The sequence below is a fragment of the Electrophorus electricus genome, chromosome 26 (genome assembly GCF_041902795.1).
Source record: "Electrophorus electricus isolate QZ-2024a chromosome 26, ASM4190279v1, whole genome shotgun sequence".
NCBI lineage: Eukaryota > Metazoa > Chordata > Actinopteri > Gymnotiformes > Gymnotidae > Electrophorus > Electrophorus electricus.
In genome coordinates this window covers 1,245,946-1,272,055 of record NC_137522.1, presented here as the reverse complement: position 1 = coordinate 1,272,055, position 26,110 = coordinate 1,245,946, and the positions used below count along the sequence as shown (strand labels likewise).

The 26,110-nt window shown below is 46.0% G+C and overlaps 1 protein-coding gene across 5 annotated transcripts in view; it reads left to right on the top strand.

The window, feature by feature from the left end:
* diaph3 (diaphanous-related formin 3) overlaps positions 1-18,802 on the top strand; it is a 295,832-nt gene extending 277,030 nt beyond the window's left edge. For 4 of the 5 annotated variants that reach the window (XM_081708221.1, XM_081708220.1, XM_081708219.1 and 1 more), the window contains one exon: positions 18,084-18,802. In XM_081708221.1, coding sequence (XP_081564347.1) covers positions 18,084-18,316 — 233 coding nt within the window. In that variant the 3' untranslated portion in view covers positions 18,317-18,802. Of the gene's footprint in view, positions 1-15,340; positions 15,378-18,083 lie in introns of all 5 variants that reach the window. The other variant, XM_081708222.1, reaches the window with a different exon arrangement.
* The last annotated feature ends 7,308 nt before the right edge of the window (positions 18,803-26,110 follow it).

The window sequence follows — 26,110 nt, the reverse complement described above, 5'->3', positions numbered from 1 at the left end:
AGAGAGAGAGGGCCCAGAGGTGGATGTCTTTGTTACTCATCGCTCTCTGTTAACACCCTCCCGCCCCCCGGTAGCTTATTAGCATCCCAACAGAGCACGTCGAGTGCAGTCTCCACAGGTGTTACTCCTGCTATTTTTTTTCAAAGTGACGACGGGCTAATCAGTCTGAATGAGTTTTGCTACGCAGAGTTGGATAACTTAGCATTTCTCTCACATGTCCTGGGAGACCGCGGTTCGTGGTCTAGAATGAACAAACGTTGCCCCCAGACAGTTCGGGAAATCTGGCTTTGCGACATTAGCTCTCCATATTGCCATGGAAATGTTTTCTTCTTGTGGTTGAAACAAAAAGGCTCCGCTGCCCCAGGAGTGACACACCAGCATGCCCCAGTGCCGCCCCTGCTGCCCCCTGGGTCCACATGCCCCTGGTGTTCAGAGCCATCAGTGCTGTCTGCGCTTTTACTCTCTAATACAGTGAACAGAGAAAAACGCAGAGCCGTCACGTCACAGCAGGGACGCCATTTTCTCCCTCAGTCTCTCTCATGCTCGCTCGCTCGCTCTCTCATACTCTCATGTTCTCTCTCTCTCCCGCATGCTCTCTCTTGCCTCCTTACTCTGATTTTAATGATGCTGGGTTCATGTTCGGTGGACACAGGCAGTGTGAGGGCTGGATCAGACTCGGAGGTTCGTCCATTGTTTCTGAGCAGGGGCAGAGCCTCTGTCGGCCGGCTTGGATGATGCGGTGTTTGCGGCCGCCTTTGGTGGCGAGAGGCGCAAGGTTGAGAACGATAGCACAGATCTGCTCCGTTCAGCGCGGCGCCCATGGGGAGCCTGTTGCTAGACAACGAGCACTGTTGTGTGTTTGCGCGTGTGCATGCGCGCTGTTGTGCGTTTGCGCATGCATCATTGTTTCCGCACGTGTGTGCAGAAACAAGTGTGTACTTGATGCCTCGGTGAACAGGGAAGTCATGTTCCCCGTATACACACACGTACACACACGCTGTTTCCAGTGCTCTCACCCCACCCGGATCAGAACCGCGGGGTTCTGGACCAGAGTCGGTTCTCACCCACGGCCCCGAGCCAGCTGCTCTGACTGCTCCGCTTTCATTTTATTCATTTGTTCTCTTCATGCTGCTGTCCATGACATTTGTGTGTCCTGTCCAAGTGGATACATTCTTATCTCTCTCTCTCACACACACACACACACACACACACAGACACGATGGATTTTAATAGGGGCATGGCTTGTAGCTGTGATTCACCTCAAGATCGGATTTGAGTTTGACATAGTTGCCATTTGCCCAAACCCCCACTAATGACCGCACGAGCGTAATTATGAGTATAATGCGCAGTCTTACTGGGATGCGGCTCGCCTCCGTGAGGAGTGCTCATGGCTCGATGGCAAGCTCACACTGGCTCCTCTTCTTCTGCTGAAGGACCCAATCCTGTTGACCTCCAGACACACACAGATTAATTACCACTTCTCTTTCTTTCCTCTGCTGTGCCATTCTGTAATTCATTGCCAGTTTCTCTCTCTCTCTCTCGTTTTCTGCGGGTGTGTGGGTGCATGCGTGTACGAGTCATGGAGGTAGAGAATTAAAGACCTAGGTAACGAGGGGCCGGTGTCTCTGTGCTGGTAAGAGTGTAAACTCAGAGCACATCTCCTGCTTCACAATGGTTTTGATCAAAACTTCCAGCACACTTCATCTGCACTAGTGCTGCCACTGCCACACACACACAGACGCACATGTATAGGGAGAAGAGTGAGCCAGGCTGCTGTATTGTTCTGCCTGCAGAACAAAGGTTTTATGTGCTGGTGGTTAGTGTCGAGTTCAGCCTCTGTGTACTTGTGTGGACTGGGGGTAACTGCAGGTATAGCTTGTCTCTTTGTGTCTGCGACTCTCAGATTAAATCTGAGCTGGTCAGGGAAGGGGTCTCCGTGCACACTGGCAGGTCTGGGAGGGATTCAGGCTTTGTGTTGGGGAACAATATAGAAACTTCATCCAGGGGCTGGAAGACTCCACGCTCAGTCCTGTTGTTTGGTTCTGTGTTGGTTACTGCCTCTGTATTATGCCTGTAGATCCCTTAACACTGAGGGTCCCTCAATTCCACAGTTTTAACACACCTGACATGACTTGTGAAGTGCTTAATAATTAGCTGACAGGAAGAAACAGATGTGTAAGAGCTATAAACAAGGAACTGTACAGAGCTCGACACCCAATCCCCCTTCAGTGGCTCGATAGCTGACGTACAAACAATAAACCGTCAGGGTTTGGCCTCTGTGGGTTTCCTGACATTAGAGACTCACTCCCCTCCACTATAAGCTGTGGTCTTTGTCCTGCCTCTGCTCACAGGGTGCGAGTTGCGTGAAGTCGCTAGTCCTTCTGGGTCACCAAGGGAGTTGTCATCGTCCACTTTCACCCAATACAGACCTGTACAATTCAATTACACCCCTTTCACTGTTACCAGAGGTCAGAGGAAGTGTTTTCTCTCTCTGTTGATTTAAATCAATAATTTCTATCCAGAGCATGGCCAGCGCCTGGGGTGAGGTGCAGGCTGGCTGCCCGCTGGTGTGGACGCCTGGACGCTTCATTGCTAGAGCTGCTCTGTGCTTTTACCTTATTATTAGACTTTCCAGGGCTAGGAATCTTTAAGGTTTATTGTGTGCACTTTAATGTTTGAAAATTAAAATGATTGCATTTAACACCAGCCAGTAAATCATTAAATGCTTGTTTGATAATAGATCACGAATCTATAGTTTGTTTAAGAAGTGCATAGCAGAAAGATCTGTGTGTGTGTGTGTGTGTTGAGAGATGGAGCATTGGGGGGGGGGAACCACCGTTAGGGAAACACACATTAACAAGACCACCATTCCTGCATTAGCACAGTTCAAATCGTGTGACCGTATGGGGGGAAAAAACTATAGTTGTCGCCATTCTGAGCAACTCTAAAATTATGAATCCATTATCCAAACAGTTACTTGAGTAATAATATTGAAGGTTTATTACTAAAACTGTGCAGGAAAGTGCTCATCTTGACATGTTTCAGCTCTTGAGTAGCAGCGGCGTCTGTCTGCAGTCTGTCCTCTAGTTGGGCTCTGTCACATTTCAGCCTGCTTATTACAGCAGTGGATCCAGACAACCTGACTAATATTCTCCCAGCCTTGCTGGCTAACTAAGCAAGCTTTCCTCCATACATAAGTGTCATGCTTTGATTGCAAACTTTGTTTACGCTTGCAGCTGTAAAGTGCAATGGGCTCTGCTGTGTGCATTATAAACCCACACCGTGTACTCAGGCTCAGGGTGGGTCTCCTCTCGGTTTGGGTCGGTCTACCCTGATAAATCTGTACGTGACTGGGGTTGTCAGGCACTCCTGTTGCTACTGCCTTACGTGGCTTAGATTATCTGGGCATGTTTTCACTCTGCAGCCTCTGATTTAAACTGTTGATGTTCTCTCTCGCTCTCTCTCTCTCGCTCTCTCTCTCGCTCTCTCTCTCGCTCTCTCTCTCTCTCTCTCTCTCGCGCGCTCTCGACATAGGGGAGGTGTAGTGGTGCATGTCTTTTTAATTGCTCTTTTGGTGGACAGGAGAGCTCTCCGAGAGTGCGTGCACACGCCTGCTCACGTCTGTCCCGACAGCCAACTGACGGTTAATTTGAGTCCGTTTTACTCTTATCAGAGGATCCGTGACCTTCAATAAAGTCCAACATTAAGTCTAATTGCAGTGAGGCGGCAGTGGTAGTTTTGTCCAGCCAAACTGTGGACAGCCAGGCCTTTCACTGAGGGAACGCTGTCGTCTCCAGAGCTGACGTACAACGAGACGTGCAAACGTGAGAACACCGAATGCAGACTTACAAACGCATCGGCGACCGTGAAGGGCTCACAGCAGATAAATCAAACCTGGTGTTTTGTTGGGGTTTTTGTTTGTTGGTTTGGTTGGTTGTTTGTTTATTAATTCATGTGGCGTTGCATTTTTAAAATTTGAATGAAGTTGGCATTTCCCAGATTATAAAATGTGTGTGTGGGGGAGGGTTGTAGGGGTGGAGCGCTGACCTTTCACAAACACCCTAACCCATCTGCTCTAGTCTGTGCCAAAAGTCTCATTAGAGATTATGAGCTGAAACAATGCACCTTCTCCCTCTCCTTCTCTCTCTCTCTCTCTCTCTCTCCCTCCTTCTCTCTTTGTCTCACCAACTCTCCGTCTCTCCCTGTCCCTCCCTCTCCTTCTCTCTCTCTTTGTCTCCCTCCCTCTCTCTCTCAACACCATTTGTTTAAGTTTAATTAAAAACACGTGACCTTCGACCTCCTTCCTTACAGAATCGGGCTTCATTTGTTTCATTCTCGGGGTCTGTTGCCCTCAGCAGCGCTAAGGCCCTCGGATTTGATTAAACGTATCCCGGAGGTTGTGATTATTATTGCTGTGTGTTGGAGCAGGTCTGAACAGAACAGGTGTGTGTGAAGGTCCTGATCAAAAGAAGAGAGGCCTGGCTGGGGTTAACTCAGGTCAAGTGGGGAAAATGGAGCATTTGTATTGTGTAAATGTCAGTCTCCGGATAATAGATGGGCTCATGGGAGAGACCTCTTCTTTCCTCGCCTCCGCTTTCCACGCTGCTGTCTCTTCTCACCTCTGCGTTTCATGCTCGTAATAGGAGCCAGTCGGGCTTTTTATTGTTATGGTCGTCCTCGTTGAAAAATACGGCCGTACAGGGATTCGTTTTTTCACGCGACACTTTAAACCTGGTGAGATTGCTGAGAAGGTTTCTGTGTGCAGTCCAGCCCCAACACCTGTCACTGACAAATGGCACGGACTTCCCGATCCAGAAGCACATTGATTTTGGACCGAGCTGAGCAATCCCTGATGACCCTGTGCCGTTATGACGGAACAATCACGCGTTGTAGGACAAGACGATAATTCACAGCAGTTTGGAATTATAACCCGTCACTAGCAGTACTGAGTGGCAGACTGAAAATAAAAGACAAGACAGGGTGACAACACCAAAGTCATTCTATAAAACAAACAAACCAAGAAGCAACTTCATGACGTGTGGGTGTGACTTGATGTTTACTACCGAAGAGCAGCTCTAGAAAGTCTGCCCTCATGTCCTTTATTGCCCCCCATGGGGCAGGGCAAATAAAGACAGCCGGAGGTAGAGACGTGACGCGAGTAGCACAAGCACAATGCAGACGGCCTGCTTACTAGTAAGGACTAGTAAGGACCTGTGTCCTCATGAATCAGAGATAGGTCATCTCATACAGCCACATGCAATGCAATATGGCATATACCGTTTTATTTTTTGGACACAGGGGCCCCAGTAAGAAGGGTTTGTGGGGTTGGGAATGGGCTTATCTTTTTAAATATTTAACTTGAATGAAATATGGAGGATGACTGCAGGCTGTTTTGAATTCATAAGTGCATTTCGTGAGACTGGATGTGCATACTGAGAGCTGAATTCCTCTTTGCCGCACAGCGCACGCATCCGCCCCGCGACTCGAGCTCCCCGCCCTCCCAGCCGAGCAAGTCTGCAGTGGAAGAAACGAACAGGGTCAAAACGCAGTCCTTCACTCCGTGCCCATCTTTGGGTCAAGTGCGATTGCTTTTTTTAAATCTACATTTTTTGGCGTGTGTTTATCAGTCGCAGTTGTGTTTGAATTACAAGGGTTGATGGTGGCGATGTGGTTGAATTACAGCCCCCTCTAGGAGGGTGTTCATGTCTCAGCTCTCCAAAGCCCCCCACCCCCACCCCACCCCCACCTTCTGAATGCTCCCAGCACTCCACCGCCGTCTTGCACAACGGGATCGTAGTCAGAATTGATGAAGGCGGCGTGGTCCTCTCCTCCTGACGGCGCTCCCGAGCGGAGATGGCTGTTTTCAAGAGATCTTCTGTCAAATGTTACAGAACTAGTGGCCAAAACAATAAAAAAAACAAATAGTAGCCTGGAGAAAGTCAACTTCTCACTTTAAAAAACGGCACATTTTCCAGCAGTAGTTAGTTTTATCAGCATCGTAATTTTATCCAAAGCTTTAAAAGGATTTTTAATATGCATGTTATATATCCTCAGTACAATAATGGTTTAGACCGTAAGCACATAATGGCAAAGCGTCAGTCATGAGGTGGAAATGCTTGCTTTTGCCAGCAGGAAGGAGCCAGTGATATTCGTGGGCCGGGAGCCAGACTGGGCCTGTACCGGCTGACTCAGAGAAGTCGTCCGTTATAGCACAGCCAGATCGATGCTAGCCCCCTCAGGCTGTTGGCCCACAGGTGGAGGGCTGGCTGACACACACACACAGCTCCCCACTCAGTCGCTCTCATCAGTCTGTGTGCTCATTAACCTACACTACTGTGATGAAGAATGAGAGAGAGGCTGTGTGTATGTGTGTTTGCGTACGTGCGTTTGTGTTGAGATACACATGGCGCCCGGGCTAGACGTGAGATCAGAACCACTCCATAGCAACAGAAAACAGAAGGGAATAAGGAGTGAGACGGGAGGAAGAATGGGAAGCTTCCAAACTCTAGCTCAGCCTGTGTCTGACAGAGTCATTACCAAACCCCTGAGACTTCTGCCCTCTGGTTCAGAGTTTTCCACATTATTAATTCAATTGTTTTCCTTTTGGTAATCTTTCCAAAAGGAAAACAATCTTTCTCACTAGCCGTATAAAGCAGTGCTGTTTGACCCCACTGTTTGTGGTGTGTAGGTAGAGTCTGTATCCCATCTGCTGTGGTGCCTGTCCTCTAGCCATTGTCACGTGGTTTTGGAACGCTGGCTGGTCTTTTGGTTTGTGGTCCAATCTGAAGTCGGCAGTGATATTTAATGTGTTTAAAAACCCCAACATCACTTTGCTGCTGTACCTGACAAACCTGTGCCAGCTGAACCCCCACAACTGTTGAGAACAGCCTGCTAGCCAAGTTATACACTGCCAGCAGTAGTCCTATGGTCAGGAACCAGTAATTAACAGGTGAGAGGCTGTTCATACTGTAGCTAGTTTAGTGATAGCCAAGAATTTAGGCTGTTGTAGTCTTATGATTTGCCTTTTCCTGCCATATGCTAAGTAGTAAATAGGTTATAAATGGTTTATTTTTCTACACATCTGTTTGGTACACCTGAAATCACCTGGCCATGTCTTCTGCATGTGGCTGGATGCATTTTCTAAGCATGTTATACCAAGCGTAAACGACTACACTGTGTAGTCACTGTAACCTGGACGTCCGGGCGGCCACGTCACCTCCCCTGACCGGTTCCTGCTGACACTAAACAATCATCAGTAACAGATTCTGACCCTCTATCATGATGCAGAAGGAACCTGGATTCAAACCACTATTTGTGCCCCCCTAAAGTGGCATTGAGCTGACACTTTTATCTAAAGAGACTTGCAATTATGACTGAATACAACCTGAGGTTTAAGGGTCTCAACAGTGGTAACATGACAGTGATGGAGCTTGTAGCTCTCCAGCACGTGAAAACCTAGGACAACATCCACTGGTGAGATGTTAGAACTGACACACCCATCACCAACAATCATGCCATGTTCAAAGTCTCGTACAGTTAGAGCACAGCTGAGAACTAACTGGACTTGGAAGCACTGACGTGCCCGGTGATACCAATGTGACTGTTTGGAATGCACAGTCTGTGAAAATGGGAGTGTGTCTCATAAAAAGGAAACTCGAGGCATTATGCATGAGCGTTGGATGGGAGGGTTATAAAAATAAAATAGATATCTCAGAAAAAGACTAATAAAAACTAAAAGTAGAAAACAAGTTATAGTAGAGTGCTTAGCCTGGGTACTTAATCAGAGAAACTTGGAGCAGATATGGCATGAGGCACATGAGAAGATTGACCGTGACAGTTTGTTCCAGCGGTGGCTAACATTAGTAGCTCTTTCTGTCATTGTTTAGTGTTGATTGCGGGCATCGGTGTCGGACCAGTTGGCCTACCGAGCTTTTCTGTCTCATCTGAGGTCAGCAGCAGCACTTAGAGGTCAGTTTTGTATCTTTCAGACACCTAGTGTTCCTTTCCCACTGTCCTGGTTCACGGCCCTAGCAGCACCGTTCTGTTGGGCGTTTTGAGAAGGCTGGAATGTTGACTTTAGCAGTGGTCCAGCCCGGCTGGAACTGAATGAATGCGTAGGGAAATTTGTCTGTTCCTGATCTGGACATGAAAATGAGTCAGAAGTTGAAAAGCTAAGTGGCTGAAAACTACTGCTCTTGGTAACCCTGCAGATAATGAAGTTCAGGTTCAGCATAGGGTGTAAACTGCATATGAGAACATTTAGCTGTGAGAGCACCAAACCCACATACCCCCGTACTTAAAAATATATATTTAGCAACTGTAAAATAAAACTACTCACCATTTGCCTTAGCATCAGAAACAAGCTGTTATCCCACATTTGAATGTGTGTTTGTGTTTTTAAATCAAGCAGGGGTAAGCAGCTAGCTGTCGAGCACAAGTGTGGCTAACTCGACTCCTCTAAGGGCCCGTAGCTCTGTTCCCCTCTGAAAAGCCGCTTCGACGTTTGTCCTCGTTTTGTCTCGGACTTGGTCTGATTTTTTTCGTTTGCGTTTGCGTCGTCTGCTGTTCTCTTGTCGTTGTTTGTTGGTTGCGCTTTGCCGAGGGCATGCACAAGCAGTTATTGACGCGCCGTCCACCCCTCCTCCTCGCTCTGATTGGTGCGGTGGATTCTTGCAGATAGTATTAGGAGGACTACGTGTGATTTCCTGTGAGATGTTTTGTTTGTTTGTTTTTTTTCCCCCACAGATTGTCTGCCTTATGTACTACTGTTAGGACACAGTGGCAGTTTCAGCAAATATAATAAAACGTTGTTCTTATTCAGGCTGCCTATTGTTGCTTTAATAACTGCAGTTCACAACAGCCTGGGAGAATGAAACCTGTGTGCTGAAATTTAGCCATATAGTAGTCGTCGTTGGTTTCAGATGGTGCTGTGTTTGCTGAAGAGGGTAGAAATCCATAGTAGTATAATGCCTCGGACAGCTGGGCGGGGTGGTGGCCTGGCTTAAAGTGTGCGGTTTCGTCTCTGTAGCAGATTCAGTCTATGTTCTTGCTTCATAGCTGGCAAACAGCGTTGATGACTTCAGAGAGGAGGAATTCTGGCCATTTGTATCTTCATTTTGTAGTCATGAGGGCGGTTTATAGACATAAAATGAAGTGGTTTTCGTTTTCTTTGTTTGTGCCGTTTGCCTGCATTCTCTTTTGCAGACTGTGGTGTTTGTGCATGGTGATTTCGGCGGCCCACAAATTGTATTAACCTTTACGGGTGGCAAAGCGTCAATAACATTCACAATTTGAGAATTGAAATTGTCTAGAGGAATGTCAGCATGGCTAGATTGTATGTTTGGTGCCATTAGTATGGCTTTCACAAATCTATCCCTAGTTTTCGCATGTTTCTGCTTATGTTTGATGGAGATGTATCTGGTTAGGACACCTGGGGACGTGAACACATCTAAGAACTCCTGGGAGTTTTCACAGAGGGGGTTGACATGTGTGGCAGGTGCTTTGCTAGTAGCTTTGCTGGTGAGTTTTTAGCTCTTAAAGTTTTTAGAGTTTAACTTGTTAGAGGTTTATGTGGTGTTCTACGGACTAGACTGGGGCAAAGCAAATAGCTGAAAATAACTGAAAGAGGAATAATGTTCCTAATCTACATGGTTAATATGAATTTATAAACCTCACCATCCGACAAAAAAATAAATAAAAAAATCCCACCAGTTGTGGAACTACAGACTGAACTAAGTCTGAGCCCCACCACTCATGCAGATTAACCTCAGGTGACCTGACCCCATCTGTCTAATTGATCATCAACACCAGGCCTCCCTCCCCGATTCTCTCCAGATCTACCTGATATTTTGCAGATGAGTGGGACACCAACCCACTAGCAGAAGAAGAAAGAGCGAGCAAGATGGCAAAAAAGACTGGTCGCAATGATTCACAGTGATTCTCAGTGATTCACAGTGATTCTTAGTGATTCATAGTGATCCCCTTTCTTCTTTTCCTCCCTTTGATAGGCTGCCATCTGTATTGTCATTTAAAGCTTTATTTAGTACTCATGTACAGTCCGTTAGGTCTTAAAGGAAACTGCAGATGTTGGATCAGAAACTGCTTGGTGATTTTTTTTTTTTATTATTTTTTTTTTTTTTTTCTCCTGTGCCTTCCCCTCCTCTGAGGTGGTTTCCACACCAGATAGCTTTTACTTTTTGTGACGCACCATCCGTTATGTTACGGGGAGCCTATGAAAAAACATGGATCCCGTCTGAAATAAGACACCTGCTGTGTGTATCGCGGCTGTTGAGAAGTGTCCGAGAAAGCAGGACCTTTATTTAGAGAGAGCAGCAGAGTGAGTGAGGTAGCAGCCGGAGTGAGTGTTCAGGACTGTGGAGACATCTTTAGCTATTAGCTGGGTTATAATCATGATCTGGGGTTGTGAGAGTGCGTAGCTTCTGTGGAACTGCCATCTGTGGCCTTCCAGCTGAGTTTTGGTCTCACACACACACACACACACACACACACACACACACACACACACACACACACTGCCATGCGTTTGATTAGCTGCCGCTCTGAGATCCAGTCTCCCTGATTATCTCTACCTAACCCTTAATAACTCCCTGCTGATTGGGTTCTGGGTGTCTTGTTTTTCCAGGCGGTGGGACCAGTCGAGGGGGATTAGCGAGGGATGGGTGTGATGGTGGGTCGCAGCTCTGTGGCCATGCATGGTCCTGCATGCAGCTGCCCTCACCGTCGTTAGCTTTCAGCCCCTCGGTTCTGCAGTCAGCTGTGGTTTGCAGTTCCATTGCACTGTAATTATTGGTTAGCAGAGTGCTTGTGATGGCTTCAGTTTCCTAAACTTGCTCATCTCTGTGTCCAAATGTCTTCTTATGCATCTCACCTTGTACTTCTGAATAGTCAGACTGTGGTGTAACATGGGTAATGTAGTGTAAGGGTAACATGGGTACTGTAGTGTAAGGGTAACATGGGTACTGTATTGTAAGGGTAACATGGGTACTGTGGTGTAAGGGTAACATGGGAACTGTAGTGTAACATGGGTAATGTAGTGTAACATGGGTACTGTAGTGTAAGGGTAACATGGGTAATGTAGTGTAACATGGGTAATGTAGTGTAAGGGTAACATGGGTAATGTAGTGTAACATGGGTACTGTAGTGTAAGGGTAACATGGGTAATGCAGTGTAACATGGGTAATGTAGTGTAACATGGGTACTGTAGTGTAAGGGTAACATGGGTAATGTAGTGTAACATGGGTACTGTAGTGTAAGGGTAACATGGGTAATGTAGTGTAACATGGGTACTGTAGTGTAAGGGTAACATGGGTAATGCAGTGTAACATGGGTAATGTAGTGTAACATGGGTACTGTAGTGTAAGGGTAACATGGGTAATGCAGTGTAACATGGGTAATGTAGTGTAACATGGGTACTGTAGTGTAAGGGTAACATGGGTAATGCAGTGTAACATGGGTACTGTAGTGTAAGGGTAACATGGGTAATGTAGTGTAACATGGGTAATGTAAGGGCAACATGGGTAATGTAAGGGCAACATGGGTAATGTAGTGCAACATGGGTAATGTAGTGTAACATGGGTATTGTAGTGTAAGTGTACTCCAGCTAACATGGGTAGCATGGGCATGTAAACTGGTGTCTCTGGTCAAATACAGACTTCTCAGCAGGTCTCTTAATGGTGTTTTGGCATTTCTTTATTTGATCTAGTTTTACTGTATTATCTTTATTATATATATCACAAGTATCAAGTTGAGAAAAAGCCCAGTACCTGAAGTAGTTCCACTGTCTGTGTGTGTGTGTGTGTGTGTGTGTGTGTGTGTGTGTGTGTGTGTGTGTGTGTGTGTGTGTGAATACATGCAACTTTTTTTTTTCTTTTTTTTTTTAGAGGAATGGTTCAGTCCAGTAAGGCGTAATGAAACAGTGTCATGGTCCACTACCCAGACTAACACTGCAGGGGCCTGGTTTTACAAATACTCCAACCCTCTCTCCCCTTCTCTCTCTCTCTCTCTCTGTCTCTCTCTCAATGTGATTCTATCCTTCAGTAATACATTTTTTCTTATTTTGTCTACATCATCAGTTCCTCTGGAGCATCTCACAGTTCTTAAATGCTACAGCAGCTACATTTTCTTTCACTCTTTCTTTTTCCTTATCCCCTAAACAAACATCATTTGCTGACATTTTCTTTTCTCCCAGGGTTCAAGTAAGCATTAAGCCATTTAAATTTGTAATTAATTTCTGTGAGGAGCTGAATGTTGTGGGATTAAATCTCCCCACTGCTGCTGTTTGTTAGAGATTCAGTACAGCCACACTAAAACCACAAAGAGCGACCTATTAGAGAGAGATACACATGCGCGCATGTCCAAATATGTACACCTCAGAGTCCTACACACACACAGTCAGAAGTTCGAGGGGAACCCTGTAAATTATGCTCTTCCTCCACAAACATTTCCTATTCCCTTTCAGTATTTCAACAAAGCCACAGCGGCGTTAAATTCACAATGAGAATCACACAAACTTCCAGCACAACAGCAGGACGCACTTTGATATGAGTCTGCACGGCCCTGCACCAGCCAAGGCGAATCATACACACACACACTGGGAGTTGTTCTTGTCTTAATGGGGTTCCCCCCTTAATTGTGCGTCTGTAGAGAACCACACACGCGTGTTGTGTGACAGGCTGTGGCTATGGGCGCTCTGATGGAGTGTTATGGCAGTAATAATGTCCTTAATTACTGCTAAACTCATGTGGACACCAGGGAGACTGTGCAGACCATCGCTCTGCTAGTCCTCTGCCTGACAGAGAGGGACATTAATGCCTTCTCACCAGGCACATTTATTACCCCTTTGTACCATTAATGCCATTTTCACCCCTTTCCCCCTTCATTTTTGTGCATGGAAACTAGATCACACACACACACACAACACACACACACACACAACACACACACACACACAACACACACACACACACACACACACACACACACACACTCACACACACACACACTCACACACACACACACACACACACACACACACACACCACACACACACACTCACACACACTCACACACACACACACACACACACACACACACACACACACACACCACACACACACACACACACACACACACACACACACACACACACACACACACACACACACACACACACAACACACACACACACACACACACACAACCACACACACAACACACACACACACACACACACACACACACAACACACACACACACACAACACACACACACACACACACACACACACACACAACACACACAACCACACACACACACACACAACCACACACACACACACACACACACACACACACACAACACACACACACAACACACACACACACACAACCACACATACACACAACACACACACACACACAACCACACACACACACACAACCACACACACACACACACACACACACACACACACACAACCACACACACACACACACACACACACACACACACAACACACACACACACACAACACACACACACACACACACACACAACACACACACACACACACACACACACACAACACACACACACAACACACACACACACAACACACACACAGATTCCCAACTCACCCAGTTGTCTTTTTTCAAGCACCTGAAGGCATCAATTAAGGTATTATTTATCATGGGTGGTTCAAGTCACCCACTTACAGAATTAGCTCTGGTTCTACCCAACGTTGTTAGCTCATGTCTCTCTCTCTCTCTCTCTCTCTCTCTCTCTCTCCCTCCCTCCCTCCCTCCCTCATACACACACTCGCGTGCGCGCGCACACACACAGACCCCAAAGCCTCTTTTTAAGGCCAAATGTAGATATACGAGTGTACAGAGAGTCCAGAGGGACTAACTGAGGTCCAGTCATTAAGCCTGATTTAGTCATCAAGCACTTGCGTCATACTGCATTAGTTTGCCGCTCTACTGTGTTTCCTACTTTCAATGGTTTTATTTATTACTGTTTTTTTCCTTTCCTTTCATAGGCTGAAGACCATAGACAGAGTTTAGAAAGCATATAATAAATGGGATTGTTATAGTCCAGAAGTCATCGTTGTTTATATAACGTTATATAGCAGACTGTATCCTTGCTCCGCTAACACAAACTCCTGAAAACATAAACTATGTAATAGTGTATAATAATGTGCTCATGAAGTGTCTTGTGCTTCTATAACATTATATTACAAACGTCTTTGTTTTGCTGTTCGTTTGTCTCACTCTTCCGCCAACACAGTAAACATGTCTGATCATCTTCACTGATGAAACAGGCAGTTCAGGATGTGTGACTGAGTCTTCCTATCTCTTTACACACCTGACCTAGTCTATGACAACGTGAGACCTCCCAGCTTTTCTCCATGCTGGTATCATCCGTGACCTCCCGTTAAGATAGTGTTCCCCAGTCTCTGTGTTTGTATCACCCGTGGATTCTCACTAAGCTGGTGTTTGCTGTTTTCTGCGCTGGTATCACTCCTGGCGTTGTGTCCGTGGCCCAGGGTGAGGCGGATCACGTGAACGTTCCTGACGTCTCCGCATGTGACACCGCCACCGTGTATGGCTGGATCCCGTGGGGTGGGCTTCATTGTTGCTGATCGGAAGCCTGTCTGCACACCCTCTGGTTAGGGTGATCAGGAATCCGTGTCGACTGTCACATTCCATTGAGTCGCCTGCCAAACTTTTTCCATGGGTGGTGGTGGGGGGGGGGTGAAAGAGATGAAAAGAAAATCATCTTCTCACAAGAGCTTCTGTGCAAATGCAAATTGAGCAAATGATCTCACGACTCAGAAATCTGCGCTTCTGTTCTGTTTGGAGAGAGAAGAGTGTGCCCTTCTTTGTCGGCTGCCTGCCACCGGACGTGAGCGCATTTCTGTGAGGTGAGGTGAACTGACGCTCACGTTGATAAAAGACCTGGGTGACATCCATAAGGCCAGCGCGCTGTGCGTGGCTGAGCTGCCCCATTTATATCCTCTCAGAGCCAGAGAGACGCGAACCGGATAGAGGGAGGAAGGGAGGAGTAGTTGGTGACTGCCATTGATGGGTAAATTGATCATTGGTTGAACTGAGTATCTGACATGGTTTCAGATAAATAACCTTAATGGAAAGATCTAGAATGCAGAGAGGCCTACAAAATATCGTCCCCTGGGAACGTCAGTCAGGGACGTTTCAGATGGTCTGTCATGAGATGGTATCAATGTCTCTCTTACTCTTCATCTTCTCCCCCCCCCCTCTCTCTGTCTCTCTCTCTCCATCTCTCTCTCTCTTTCTCTCTCCAGACCTCCTCCTGCTTGAAGCTTAATGACAGTCTCACAGGTATCAGGACGTGAGCACCTCCTGGTTAGCGAGGGAGAGACATAATCAACGTTCTGCAGTCTTGACACTTGTTCTCTGGGTGTCCTCTTTAGAATCACACACACCCTGTTTAAGCTGTGTTCATCTACCACATGCACATGCAAGCCCACACAGGGTCATTTTCTAGAAGATCAAGTTAGAGGAGTCACACAAAAATGCAACTAAACAGCGTAAAGGACGAATGATCGTAAAGGAATACAGGGGAAACCAAAATAAAGACAGGGAGAGAAGGAGTGTGACAGAGATAGAGAGAGGGGGAGTGTGTGATGGAGAGGGAGTGTGTGTGTGTGTGTGTGTGTGTGTGTGTGTGTGTGTGTGTGTGTGATGAGAGAGGGAGTGTGTGATGAGAGAGGGAGTGTGTGATGGAGAGGGAGTGTGTGTGAGAGATGAGAGAGGGAGTGACAGAGAGGGAGTGTGTGCGTGCGTGTGTGTGTGTGTGAGACAGAGAGAGAGAGTGAGAGTTTGTGTGTGTATGACACAGAGAGTGAGAGAAGGAGTGTGATGGAGAGAGGGAGAGAGTAATGAGTGTGTCCAGGAGCGCAGGGCGGGGAGTTGCACACAGTGAGAAGCGAGCACACCACCACGCGCAGCAGTAATGAGAGCAGAGTGGAATACAAACTCGCAGCTCCACACACACCAGCCTTCACGTCCCCTGCCACACACACTTAGCCCAGCCAAACCCAGCTTGCGACATAGCTCACACTGCGCTGGAGCTACGCGGTGTGTGTGTTCTTACCTTCTCCTCTGCTCGCGTCTGGAAAAACCAACCACTGTGCCGCCCTCCTCCCGGGGAGGTGATGGGAAATGCGTAGTGCTAACTGGAGGTCAGGCGGTGGCGTGTCTTTGTTGTGCAGATTTACTGTAACACCAGTAAATGGAGAATTAGTTTTCATAGACCTTCACAGAGTTCTGGACACAAGCCATATAAAATTCTCTGGGTCTGTACTGAATTCCTGCGGTAGACGGATATTGTAAGTGGCTGTGGTTGATCAGTATTTTCAGTAGTGCTGGCATTCTAGTGCTGTCATTTTCCTTTGACATTGACCTGATCCCGACCCCGCCCGGGTTTATTTGTTTACATCCTCATCTGATATTCTTACTGACACCCCATTTTCTCGTTCTCTCTCCCCTCAGTTCTGTTAGCGTGACTGTGTCAAGTATGTTATTTATACCGTTCACCAAAACAATAGTAAAATGAGGATGAAGAAAGATTCAAACTGAGGTAGAAATAATAGTAACAGCAGTAGCAGTCATATTTAGCCTTGTCCTTATGGTGGGAGCAGATGAGCAGGTGTGGCGGGAGTGGGCCATGTCTCACACTGGCAGGGGTGGTCCTCCCTAAGGATTGTCTTTTTTTAATTATGTTCATGTTTCCAAAATTTAGAATCTGGTTTTCCTAATAAATAGTCCCCCTCTCCCTCACCTCTGTCTCTGGTCTCAGTCTATACAGATTGTCCAGGTGAGTGACTTATGAAAACCATCATCCATCACTCCCCATTGCTCATTCTGCAGTCTCTCTCTGCCTCTCTGTATCTTTCTCTCTCTCTCTCTCCTTGAGTACACTCCACATCTCTGCCCTGCTTGGTGTGTGATGTCCAGGCAGCCCCTCAGTCCAGCGCCTTTTCCACCACTGCAAATGAACAACCAGACGGCTTCTGAGCGGCTGGCCCCGCCTCCACGCCGTCCCCGATCTAATGATGCGGGAAGGAGGCGGAGAGAACAAAGAAACGAGAGGGGAAAAAAAAAAAACTGAGAGTGGCGTGGCTCCGCCTCTGCTCCGAGCCAGTCAAGGTTGATGTGGATGTCCCGTTCTCGTCTTCCAGCCCCGCCCTCTCTGTCCATCGCCTGCTCTGTCTGTTCCTCCCCTGGTTTCCCTTTTAGGCAGATAAAAGTTAAATGCACTCAGCTCCAGAGCTGTAATTCCTAAGAGAGATCAGATTTTCTCTGCCGCTCAGACGGGGTCTTGGTGGGGGGGGTGTGAATAGTGGTGAAAGAATCCAGAGAGGTGTGGCCCAGAAGGCGAGGAGGAGAGAGCCTTGTCCGACAGTGGCGTGCTGGTGTTAGCCAGCCAGGTCTGGGATAATGGCCTGTGAGAGGAGCGCGGGAGCCGAGAGTCCAGAGGGCTGTCACTTATTAACGACACTGCCACGACATGGCCCAGGGTCCCGCAGTCCCGGCCGTGTGAGGAAGAGGAGGAGCTGTGGGTTAGAGGGATGAAGGGCAGCGCTACTGTAATGAGCTTAGGCTGCATGTCCACCCCAGCGTAGTAAGAGCAGAATATAAATCAGCCTGTTACTAATCCACCTCTTTTTGCCTTAGTGGGGGGTTTAGTGTGTGTGTGTGTGTGTGTGTGTGTGTGTGTGTGTGTGTGGATGTGTGTGGGGATCTCAGAGGGCAGAGGGTGATTGCAGGAAGGAGAGGGTGTTGAGTGTGCCTGTTCTCCTGCCAGCGTACGTACTTTAATTATCCCGTGTTGTGTAGTTCCCGTTGTCGTGAGCGTGTCCTGCTGACTGACACCTTCTCTCATCTGGCTAATGACTTCACGCGGCCCGTTCTCCTAATGTGGATAAATACCTTCCGGAGAACTCATTTCTCTTTATTCCCATCCCTCCTTCTCTCTCTCTCTGTCTCTCCCTCCCTCCCTCCCTCTTTTTCTCTCCCCTGTAGAAAACACGAAGGTACCTCTGCAAAGGTCACGGTCTCGGCAGAATATCAATTTTGGCTGTGCGCGACCCCCAGCCTGCCGGGAGGCTCATTACGAGAGTGAGGCCCAGCGCGCTGCTACGCCCCCCAGCCGAGAGCGGGAGAGACGGAGCCAGAAAGAGCAGACCCCGCCAGCCAACGCACCGCACACAGACGCCGGTGTGGAGGCTCTCCTCGCCCGTCTGCGTGCGCTCTGACCACCTCCCTGCTACCAAAACCTGCTCGCCCTTGACCTCTGACCTCCACGTTCCCGTACGAGGTAGTTGTGATATCGGTGAGGTGGTCCAAGCTGAGAAACCCCCATCCCACCCCCAGTGTCGCCAAACATTTGCACACACAACGCGAGAAAAGTCTTGCTAATGACGTCTTCCTTTCACATGGTACGGCCCTTTCCCTCGCCGTCATGGAGACGGCGTGCGGACAGGGCTGCCAGGCGCTCTTGCTGGGCAAATGTGAGCCGGCCTTTGTTTAAGCCAAGGAGATTTCTCTTGTTAGCTGCAGCCCCGTAGCCAAAAGGCACTGAATTTAAAACTACAAAAGCATTCATTTTGAAGCCCACATATAAAGAACACACAGTACACTGGCAAGAGATCAGTGGTCCTGTCAAAAGGGCTTTTGTGATGTTAAAATAGCAAGAATTCAAACTGGTTTATAAGGCTACATGATACATATCCACAAGGATCAGTGATATATGCATGTTTTATGCATATATATATATATATATATATATATATATATAGATATATATAGATATAGATAGATATAGATATATATAGATATATCTATATCTATATATATATATATATATATATATATATATATATATATATATATAGATATAGATATATCTATATATATATATATATAGATAGATATAGATATATATATAGATATAGATATATCTATATATATATATATATATAGATAGATATAGATATATAATAGATAGATATAGATATATAATATATATATATATATATATATATATATATATATATATATATATATATATATAGAGAGAGAGAGAGAGAGAGAGAGTGAGAGAGTTGGGGGGGTGCGATATTTATAGATATATATAGATTTCATACTCAGTAATCTGATTTATTATCACAGTATGCAAAGCCATATGACTTTAATATTCAGGATTTCTGTTGCATTTGTATGTCTGACATCTAGACTGCCAGGTTCCATGCTCCTCATATTAAGGGGCCTTCGCCATCAGTCCACCACAGGCTCATAAACTCTTAAGCTTACCAGGTCCAACTTTCTCTCTTGCTCAGGAATATTCAAGACCTCTAAAATCAAATAAACAAATAGATGTTGTGAGCAGTCTGTGGCCTAAAATGTACTGTTGGTTGATTTAGTCTTTTATCAATTGAAACTAATTCATTGAGATCTAAAAAGGTTGGTTGGTGAACTCTTAAATGTGTGGTTGGGAATTTAACTTTTCTGTTTATTCAAAACTATTCAAATTATTAATTGTTTACTGACCTTTACAGATCATGGAAAGCGCACACGTACATCACTGTGTGACAAGTTAGATTACGATTCTGTATGTCCATGATATTTTTGTCCAGTCCACAAGCTGCAGTTTTTGTTATTTTCAGTGTTCTGCAGTATTCTGACCCATGTTTAATATGTAACCAAAAAATATTATTGTGTGTCTTTATCATCTAAAATCTAAATCTTCTAAATATCGTGTAAATCTTTAATAGCGATAGATCTATATGTCCTGTATATCTTTGGTATGTTTGGAGTCATAAAGACACAAATGCTTGCTTGTCTTACCAGTATAACGTTTGCCATGCCAGACCAGCAGTTTCCCGTTCTAATGTGTCTGTGGAAGTCGCTTCACTGTAAAGGCCTTATGCTTTTGCTTTTTCTGTGTTTCTGTCATTTTTGTGCAACGTTTCTCTTTTTTGTTGCTGGGGTGATGGCTCCCTTGAATGGACCCTTTCACTTCACTTTGATGTTCCTTTGATAAGCGTGCAGTGATGTGACCTCCTCTGTAGTTTATGTATCTCTGCTACTGAATGCGGTCTCAGAGTTGGTCTTCACCCTCTTCATGTGTCTAAGCTTTTCTTTAGTAGGTTGTAGTTTGTCTTGGGGGGGGGGGGGGGGTTACTATCGTTTGCAATAAAGGAGGAGAAACCTGTTTTTTTGTGTGTGTGTGCACGTGTTTGTGTGTGTTCATTTGTTCATTCAGAGGACAGAGGACCCACTCTTTGCTTTCATTCACTCTTTATAATCAAGAGCACACACCTTCCTCAGGATCGCCTGTTCATTAAGAAAACTCATTTTATGCACCAGCAGCTCTCTCTCTTCCTCCCTCTCTCCCTCTCTCTCTCTCTCTCTCTCTCTCTCTCTCTCGCTTTCTGTGGATTTCTGTGCTTGTGTGCGCGTGCACTGTTCATGTTAGTCGGTGTATTAAAAAAAAAAGCATAGGGGTGAGGCACCCGGTGTGATGAAAGACTCTGCTACTGTTTATTGGATTATAAATAATAATTACTGACATTTCCAAAGGTGTGCATTCCGATTTAATTAATCTAAAGGAAATCGGAGTTGTGGGCTGGCTCCAAAGGAGCGCTCCCCACCCCATGTCTTCTTGTTGCTACCGGGACTCGAAAGTAATTTATGCCGTGATTATTTATATTTGCCTGTGTAGGCAGTGTAAAACGAAACGACGACTGCTGGTGCAGCACCTTCCCGCTCTTAACCTGGACTTAATTGCATGGCTGTGACGGAGTGCTGTTCAGGTGGTGCGTCACGCCTCCGTTCGCTGGCCTGTGCTTAATTCCTGGGTGGATGACTTCTGTGCCCGACTCCTAGATGCTGATTTCTGCAGCAGGCTCCTTGCAGAGCTAATTTGGCCCATTTGTGCTGTGGATGATGGATCCAGACTGCAGGAGTCCTTGTTTTCCAGAATGTCGTTCTGAAAGTCCACCAGCTAAATGTCACACTCCCGTAAAGTAGGCTTTCTAGTTTTTTTACCAAACAGATTGGAATTATATAGCATGACGTGCTAGTACAGGAGCATTAGCATATGCTACCTAATTGCATAAATAGATCCCAGGTCATGTAAATGCATGAATAAGCCTTTTTTTTTCTCCTTCTTATGTTTATTTCACTCATGAAAGATTTTGAAAGTTTGCAGATTGCATTTTTGACCAGCAGGTATTATAACATATAGAGGACACAGTGTTTATAGTGGTAGAAATGTACCCAAGGTTCGCTAATCCTACACTCTGTGTCTATACTCACCCATCTGTGTGGGCGAGTATATGTGTCAGTTCCAAACTTCTTGTAGCACTCGGCTTCCTAAGGAATGCTGCAGGCTTTTCATCATTCTCCATCACTGTGCAAAGCTGCTGCAGCACGTTCCCTTCTGCATGAGCAGGGTGCAGGTGGTGAGCCGCTGCAGCAGGGACAGCGGCATCACCCCCACAACGGCATTCTGTTTCAGCACCCTGGACAGCAACGGGATTGCCAGTGTAGTCCCCTATTTCAGCACCTTGGACAGCGGCATCACCCCCACAGTGGCGGTGTCTGTTTAAGCACCATGGACAGAAGCTGTAATCTCCCCTGTTCTCCACTGTTTCAGCACCGTGGACCGTGGAGAGCCTCTACTTCTATTATAACACTGTGCTAAAGGGCTGTAATGAACTCCAGCATTACTGCTACCTCCTGCTGCTACAGCAGTGCGACAAAGGGAGAGGAGAGAATGAGTTATGCTGTGGAGAGAACCATTAACCCTTCCCACCAACTCACTCTCCCACATTTACTCAGATACACACTCAACCCCACCTGGACCCATCATGTAATAAATCACTGTACAATGGTTATGTTAAAGTGTTAAATCGGGCCTGCCCGATGCTAGTCCTCGAGATCTCCCGCTTTGCAGAATTTAGTATTAACCTTAATCAAATATATCTGATCCAATTATTCAGGGCCTGCAGTAGCATTTACCATCAGAGCCAGGGGTTTCGTAATTATACTGCATGGCAGAGTTGAGCATCCTTGTGTTAAAGTAAGCTGAAGCGCAGCTCCTCATGGACATGCCCCAGCGAGCTCTCTTAGGAGTCGACAGTACTGAAAAAGGTGAGGGTAGCTCACTATAAACCACTGTTGACTCAGGTATCTAGAGACATGCAGTGAAGACTTTTTTTTTTTTTTTTTTTCAATCAGTGCTCGTTAAACCTCTCATCACTCAGCTAGTGTTTAGAGCAGCGGTTCAGCTGGTGAGGCGGAGCCTGCTCTTTCATTTTTTGTTTTTTTCACACTTTAAAACTTTTTGGTTGTTTTGTTGGAATGTTTATTCAAATATGAAACAGACCCTGAGTCCATGTCAGAATGTGTATTCTTTGCTAATATTATAGGCAAGCAATGAGAATAGTATTTTTCTTCATACAATGTTTATAACAAAATTATGTTTATAATATAGGAACTAGTTTTTAGTAATAAGACAGTTAACATCTTTGTCTTGCACAGAAGCATGCAAAATTAGGTCCTAAGAGAAAGTTGCTCTGGCTGTAAAGATGGTGGACCTCTTCACATTACACTGTTTACAGTATGTCATAATGTGTCTAAACATCAGATAATGTGTGTGAAACGACTTGGGAACCAAAAGCAGCTTGAAGCGGCTTTGTGAAGAGTTGGGCTTGTGTTTGCAGAAAAGCTGTTTTCTGAATTCCACTTTTTCTAGCTAAATCAAAATTGAAGAAGGAAATGTCAATTACCAAGCATGTCTTGCTTGATGGGCTACATTTGGGGTAAGTGGAAAATTGAGTAAATTGCATTTTTTGCCAAACTATCCTCATAATACCCCATTTCTCACTGCTCTGTTATTTCTGGGTTTGTTTCATGTCGTCTTTTTCTTTCTTTTTTCCCATTTTTGTCTACTTGTCGTCCTTTTTTATTTGGCCTTAATCAGGTAGACTGGAGTATTACTGAACTTAATCAGGTAGACTGGAGTATTACTGACCTTAATCAGGTAGACTGGAGTATTACTGACCTTAATCAGGTAGACTGGAGTATTACTGACCTTAATCAGGTAAATGGAGTATTACTGACCTTAATCAGGTAAATGGAGTATTACTGACCTTAATCAGGTAAACTGGAATACTACTGACACTTAACAGCTGTTTTCCTTTGGCTGTATGTTGCATAAGTCAGAAACAAAGCAGCAGACCCATGTGCTGCCCACCAGATGCAGCTTAAGCAGCAACACTCATCCTCTGCTCTGTCCACGTGACAGAACAGCTTGTCTCTTCAAGCTCATTTCTACTGACAGTCAGCTTTGTGTAGGAAGAGGGCAGGGGGCCTGTGAAATAGTGGTGAGAGCACCCATGTTCCAGAACCTCTTCACCAGACGTGCACTGACCAGTGTAGACTGACAAGAATAGACTGACGAGTATAGACTAACCAGCATAGACTTTGTAAGCACAAAGTATATAAACCAAGGCTGTGGGAGCAGCATTCCACCTGTGCCCTGGGAGGGGTATATAGCAGGAAACGCTGGGAAAGGGGGCATTTAGAGTTTAAAGGTGCCTCCAGCCTCTTGTTTTCTTGTGCATTTTTTAAGTACACTCTTCCGGTGTGCAGTAGGTTTTTCCTCCCTGTTGTGTATTTACTGCTGTGCTTGTTTTCAAGTGCTTTGTTATACACCCATTTCTTATTGGTAAACAAGCTCTTGTGTCTACCCAGTGATGCCATCTCCACTGACCTGAGGCAGAATGAGCCAGTCTGTGCTGGCAAATTGGAATTCTGGGAAATATTCTAACCCTGGGCAAACTGGAATTCTGTGTGCTGCGGCAACCGTGCTTATTGTGTTGTGATAAAAGCATCTGTGTAATGAGAAAGTGTGGATGGAAATGCAAGTAGAGTAGAACTGTAGGACTGTAGGCTTCATGTGACAATTCTTGACTTTTGACATTTCAAAAAAAAGACTTCTTTTTAAATCTCTCTATCGAATGTGAATACTTGGTCCAAAGGCGATTTCATCCTGAGGGTCGAGGACATGATGGATTTTTCTTTGATCACAGTAGTTCAGGATGCAAGTGGAGATTTCACCATTGTGCCTTGGCCCTTTACACTTGAAACTCAAAATGGAAGGACTGAGTTCACCAAAGGATAAGGATGTTTGAAGGTGTACCAGTGGCCTGATATATATATATGTATGTATGTATATGTGTGTGTGTGTATATATGTATATATATATATATATATATATATATATATATATACACACACACACACACACACACACATTATTCAAGGTGTGAAAACGGCATTGTATGGAATTTGGAAAAGTCAGTTGTTTATGGAATGATTCAGTGGTCTCTTTTCCCGTATAACAAGCCACTATCCCGTTTCTTAGTTTATTAAAGCATGGTGTGGCTTCCTTTTATTGAAATATATATAGAAATTATTTTGTTTTCACATGAACATCTGAAATCTTTTCCTTTTTGATGGTAGCATTGTGAGTTTTAATGTGTGTGGATTTGCATGCATTTGAGATCTTTTTTCCTCTTCCCTTTTGCTCATCTCAACAGTTGGACATGAATTTAGCAGACAGACGGGCTTTCAGTAACAAAGTGGAGGTCTGGCTATTGTGCTACATTAGTCCTCCTGAGCTCAGCCTGTCGAGCGGCAGAGCGGCGGGGGGATGGACATCTGTTGATTCTGGACAGGCCCTGATGATCCCCAAGCTGGCGCCGTCATAGCAGACCTCCGCATGGCGCCGGGGGAGAGACGCGGAGGAAAAGGAGACCCTGAGTGGATACGTCTCCCAAACTTCTCCACCTCCCCTCCGCCTTAATCTGACAGTTGTGTGCTGTGTCTGTGTCACAGAGAGAGGTGGAGCATATTGTCTAACAGACTGCAATCTGCTTGGCCTTAATTGGAGATGGATGGAAGACACCGCTTGGACAAGCAGTGCTGATTCCGGGTCGGACGTTGTTCAGCTGTAATTACTAAAATGCGTTTTTCCTTTTGGCCTTGTGTTGCTCTGTGATGAAGTTAGCGGGTGAATGTATTGATCTCGCCCAGAGTCAGAATATGAGGTCACTTTAGCCAGTTCAAATTCTGCAAACAGTTTTGATTGCTGTGCACTTACAGGCAGAGGAGTCCACGTTGGAAGATTTTACCAATGGTTGTGGAAGCGTTCTCGTTGGTGCATACGGACTTGTAATCTTTTAGTATTTAGTTACATTACATCAGATTAAGGTCAACAAATGAAACCCATCCATCATTTCTTCCATCTGCTCCAGAGTCTTTTGTTTCCTCATTTTGTCGTCTCCCACTGCGCTCGTGTTGTTTCGCTGAGCTTCACGGACCGCCGGTGTCGCATCCGCGGACCATTAAGTGAGCCGGAAAATGGAAGGCGCTCTTAGCTGTTAGAGGTGTGAAGAGCACGTGCTGCCTGCCAGCCTCACTCTGGTGCCCCGCCTCTGCTGCCAGGCCTGCGCTCTCACTGACAGGACGCTGTCTGCCCGCTCATTACGCTGGGATACAGTTTAAAAGCCCCTAGGTGTGTCCCCCTACTGCAGACACACTGGGGAAAGTGTCTGGAAAGCACTCCTGATCACAGGAATGGGCTCTGCTCTCCTGGACACATTGAGTCCTCCTCCAGAGAGGTGGAGACCCTCAATGCACCCCAACTGAATTTTTATTTATGTCCTCCCGACACGCACGTCCAGGAGAAGACCGGGTCACTCTTTGAAAGTGTCCTAGGTGCGTGTTTGCGGGAGGCTCAGCGGCTCCTGAGCTGTGTAGCTCTGTCCTCGCTGGCTTCTCAGCCATCCTCGGTTTACAGGCTTGTCTTGGCCCTTTCTTCCCTCCGCGGGGTTTGTTTTCCTCCACCTGCGTCTGCTGCTCCGCTCACACAGGCTTGAAACATTGTCTCCTCCCTCTCCCATTGATCTCCGCTCTGACCTTCTCTGACCTTCTCTGCCGACGTCCTGCTCCCATCTCCTTTACTGGCCTTATTTTAC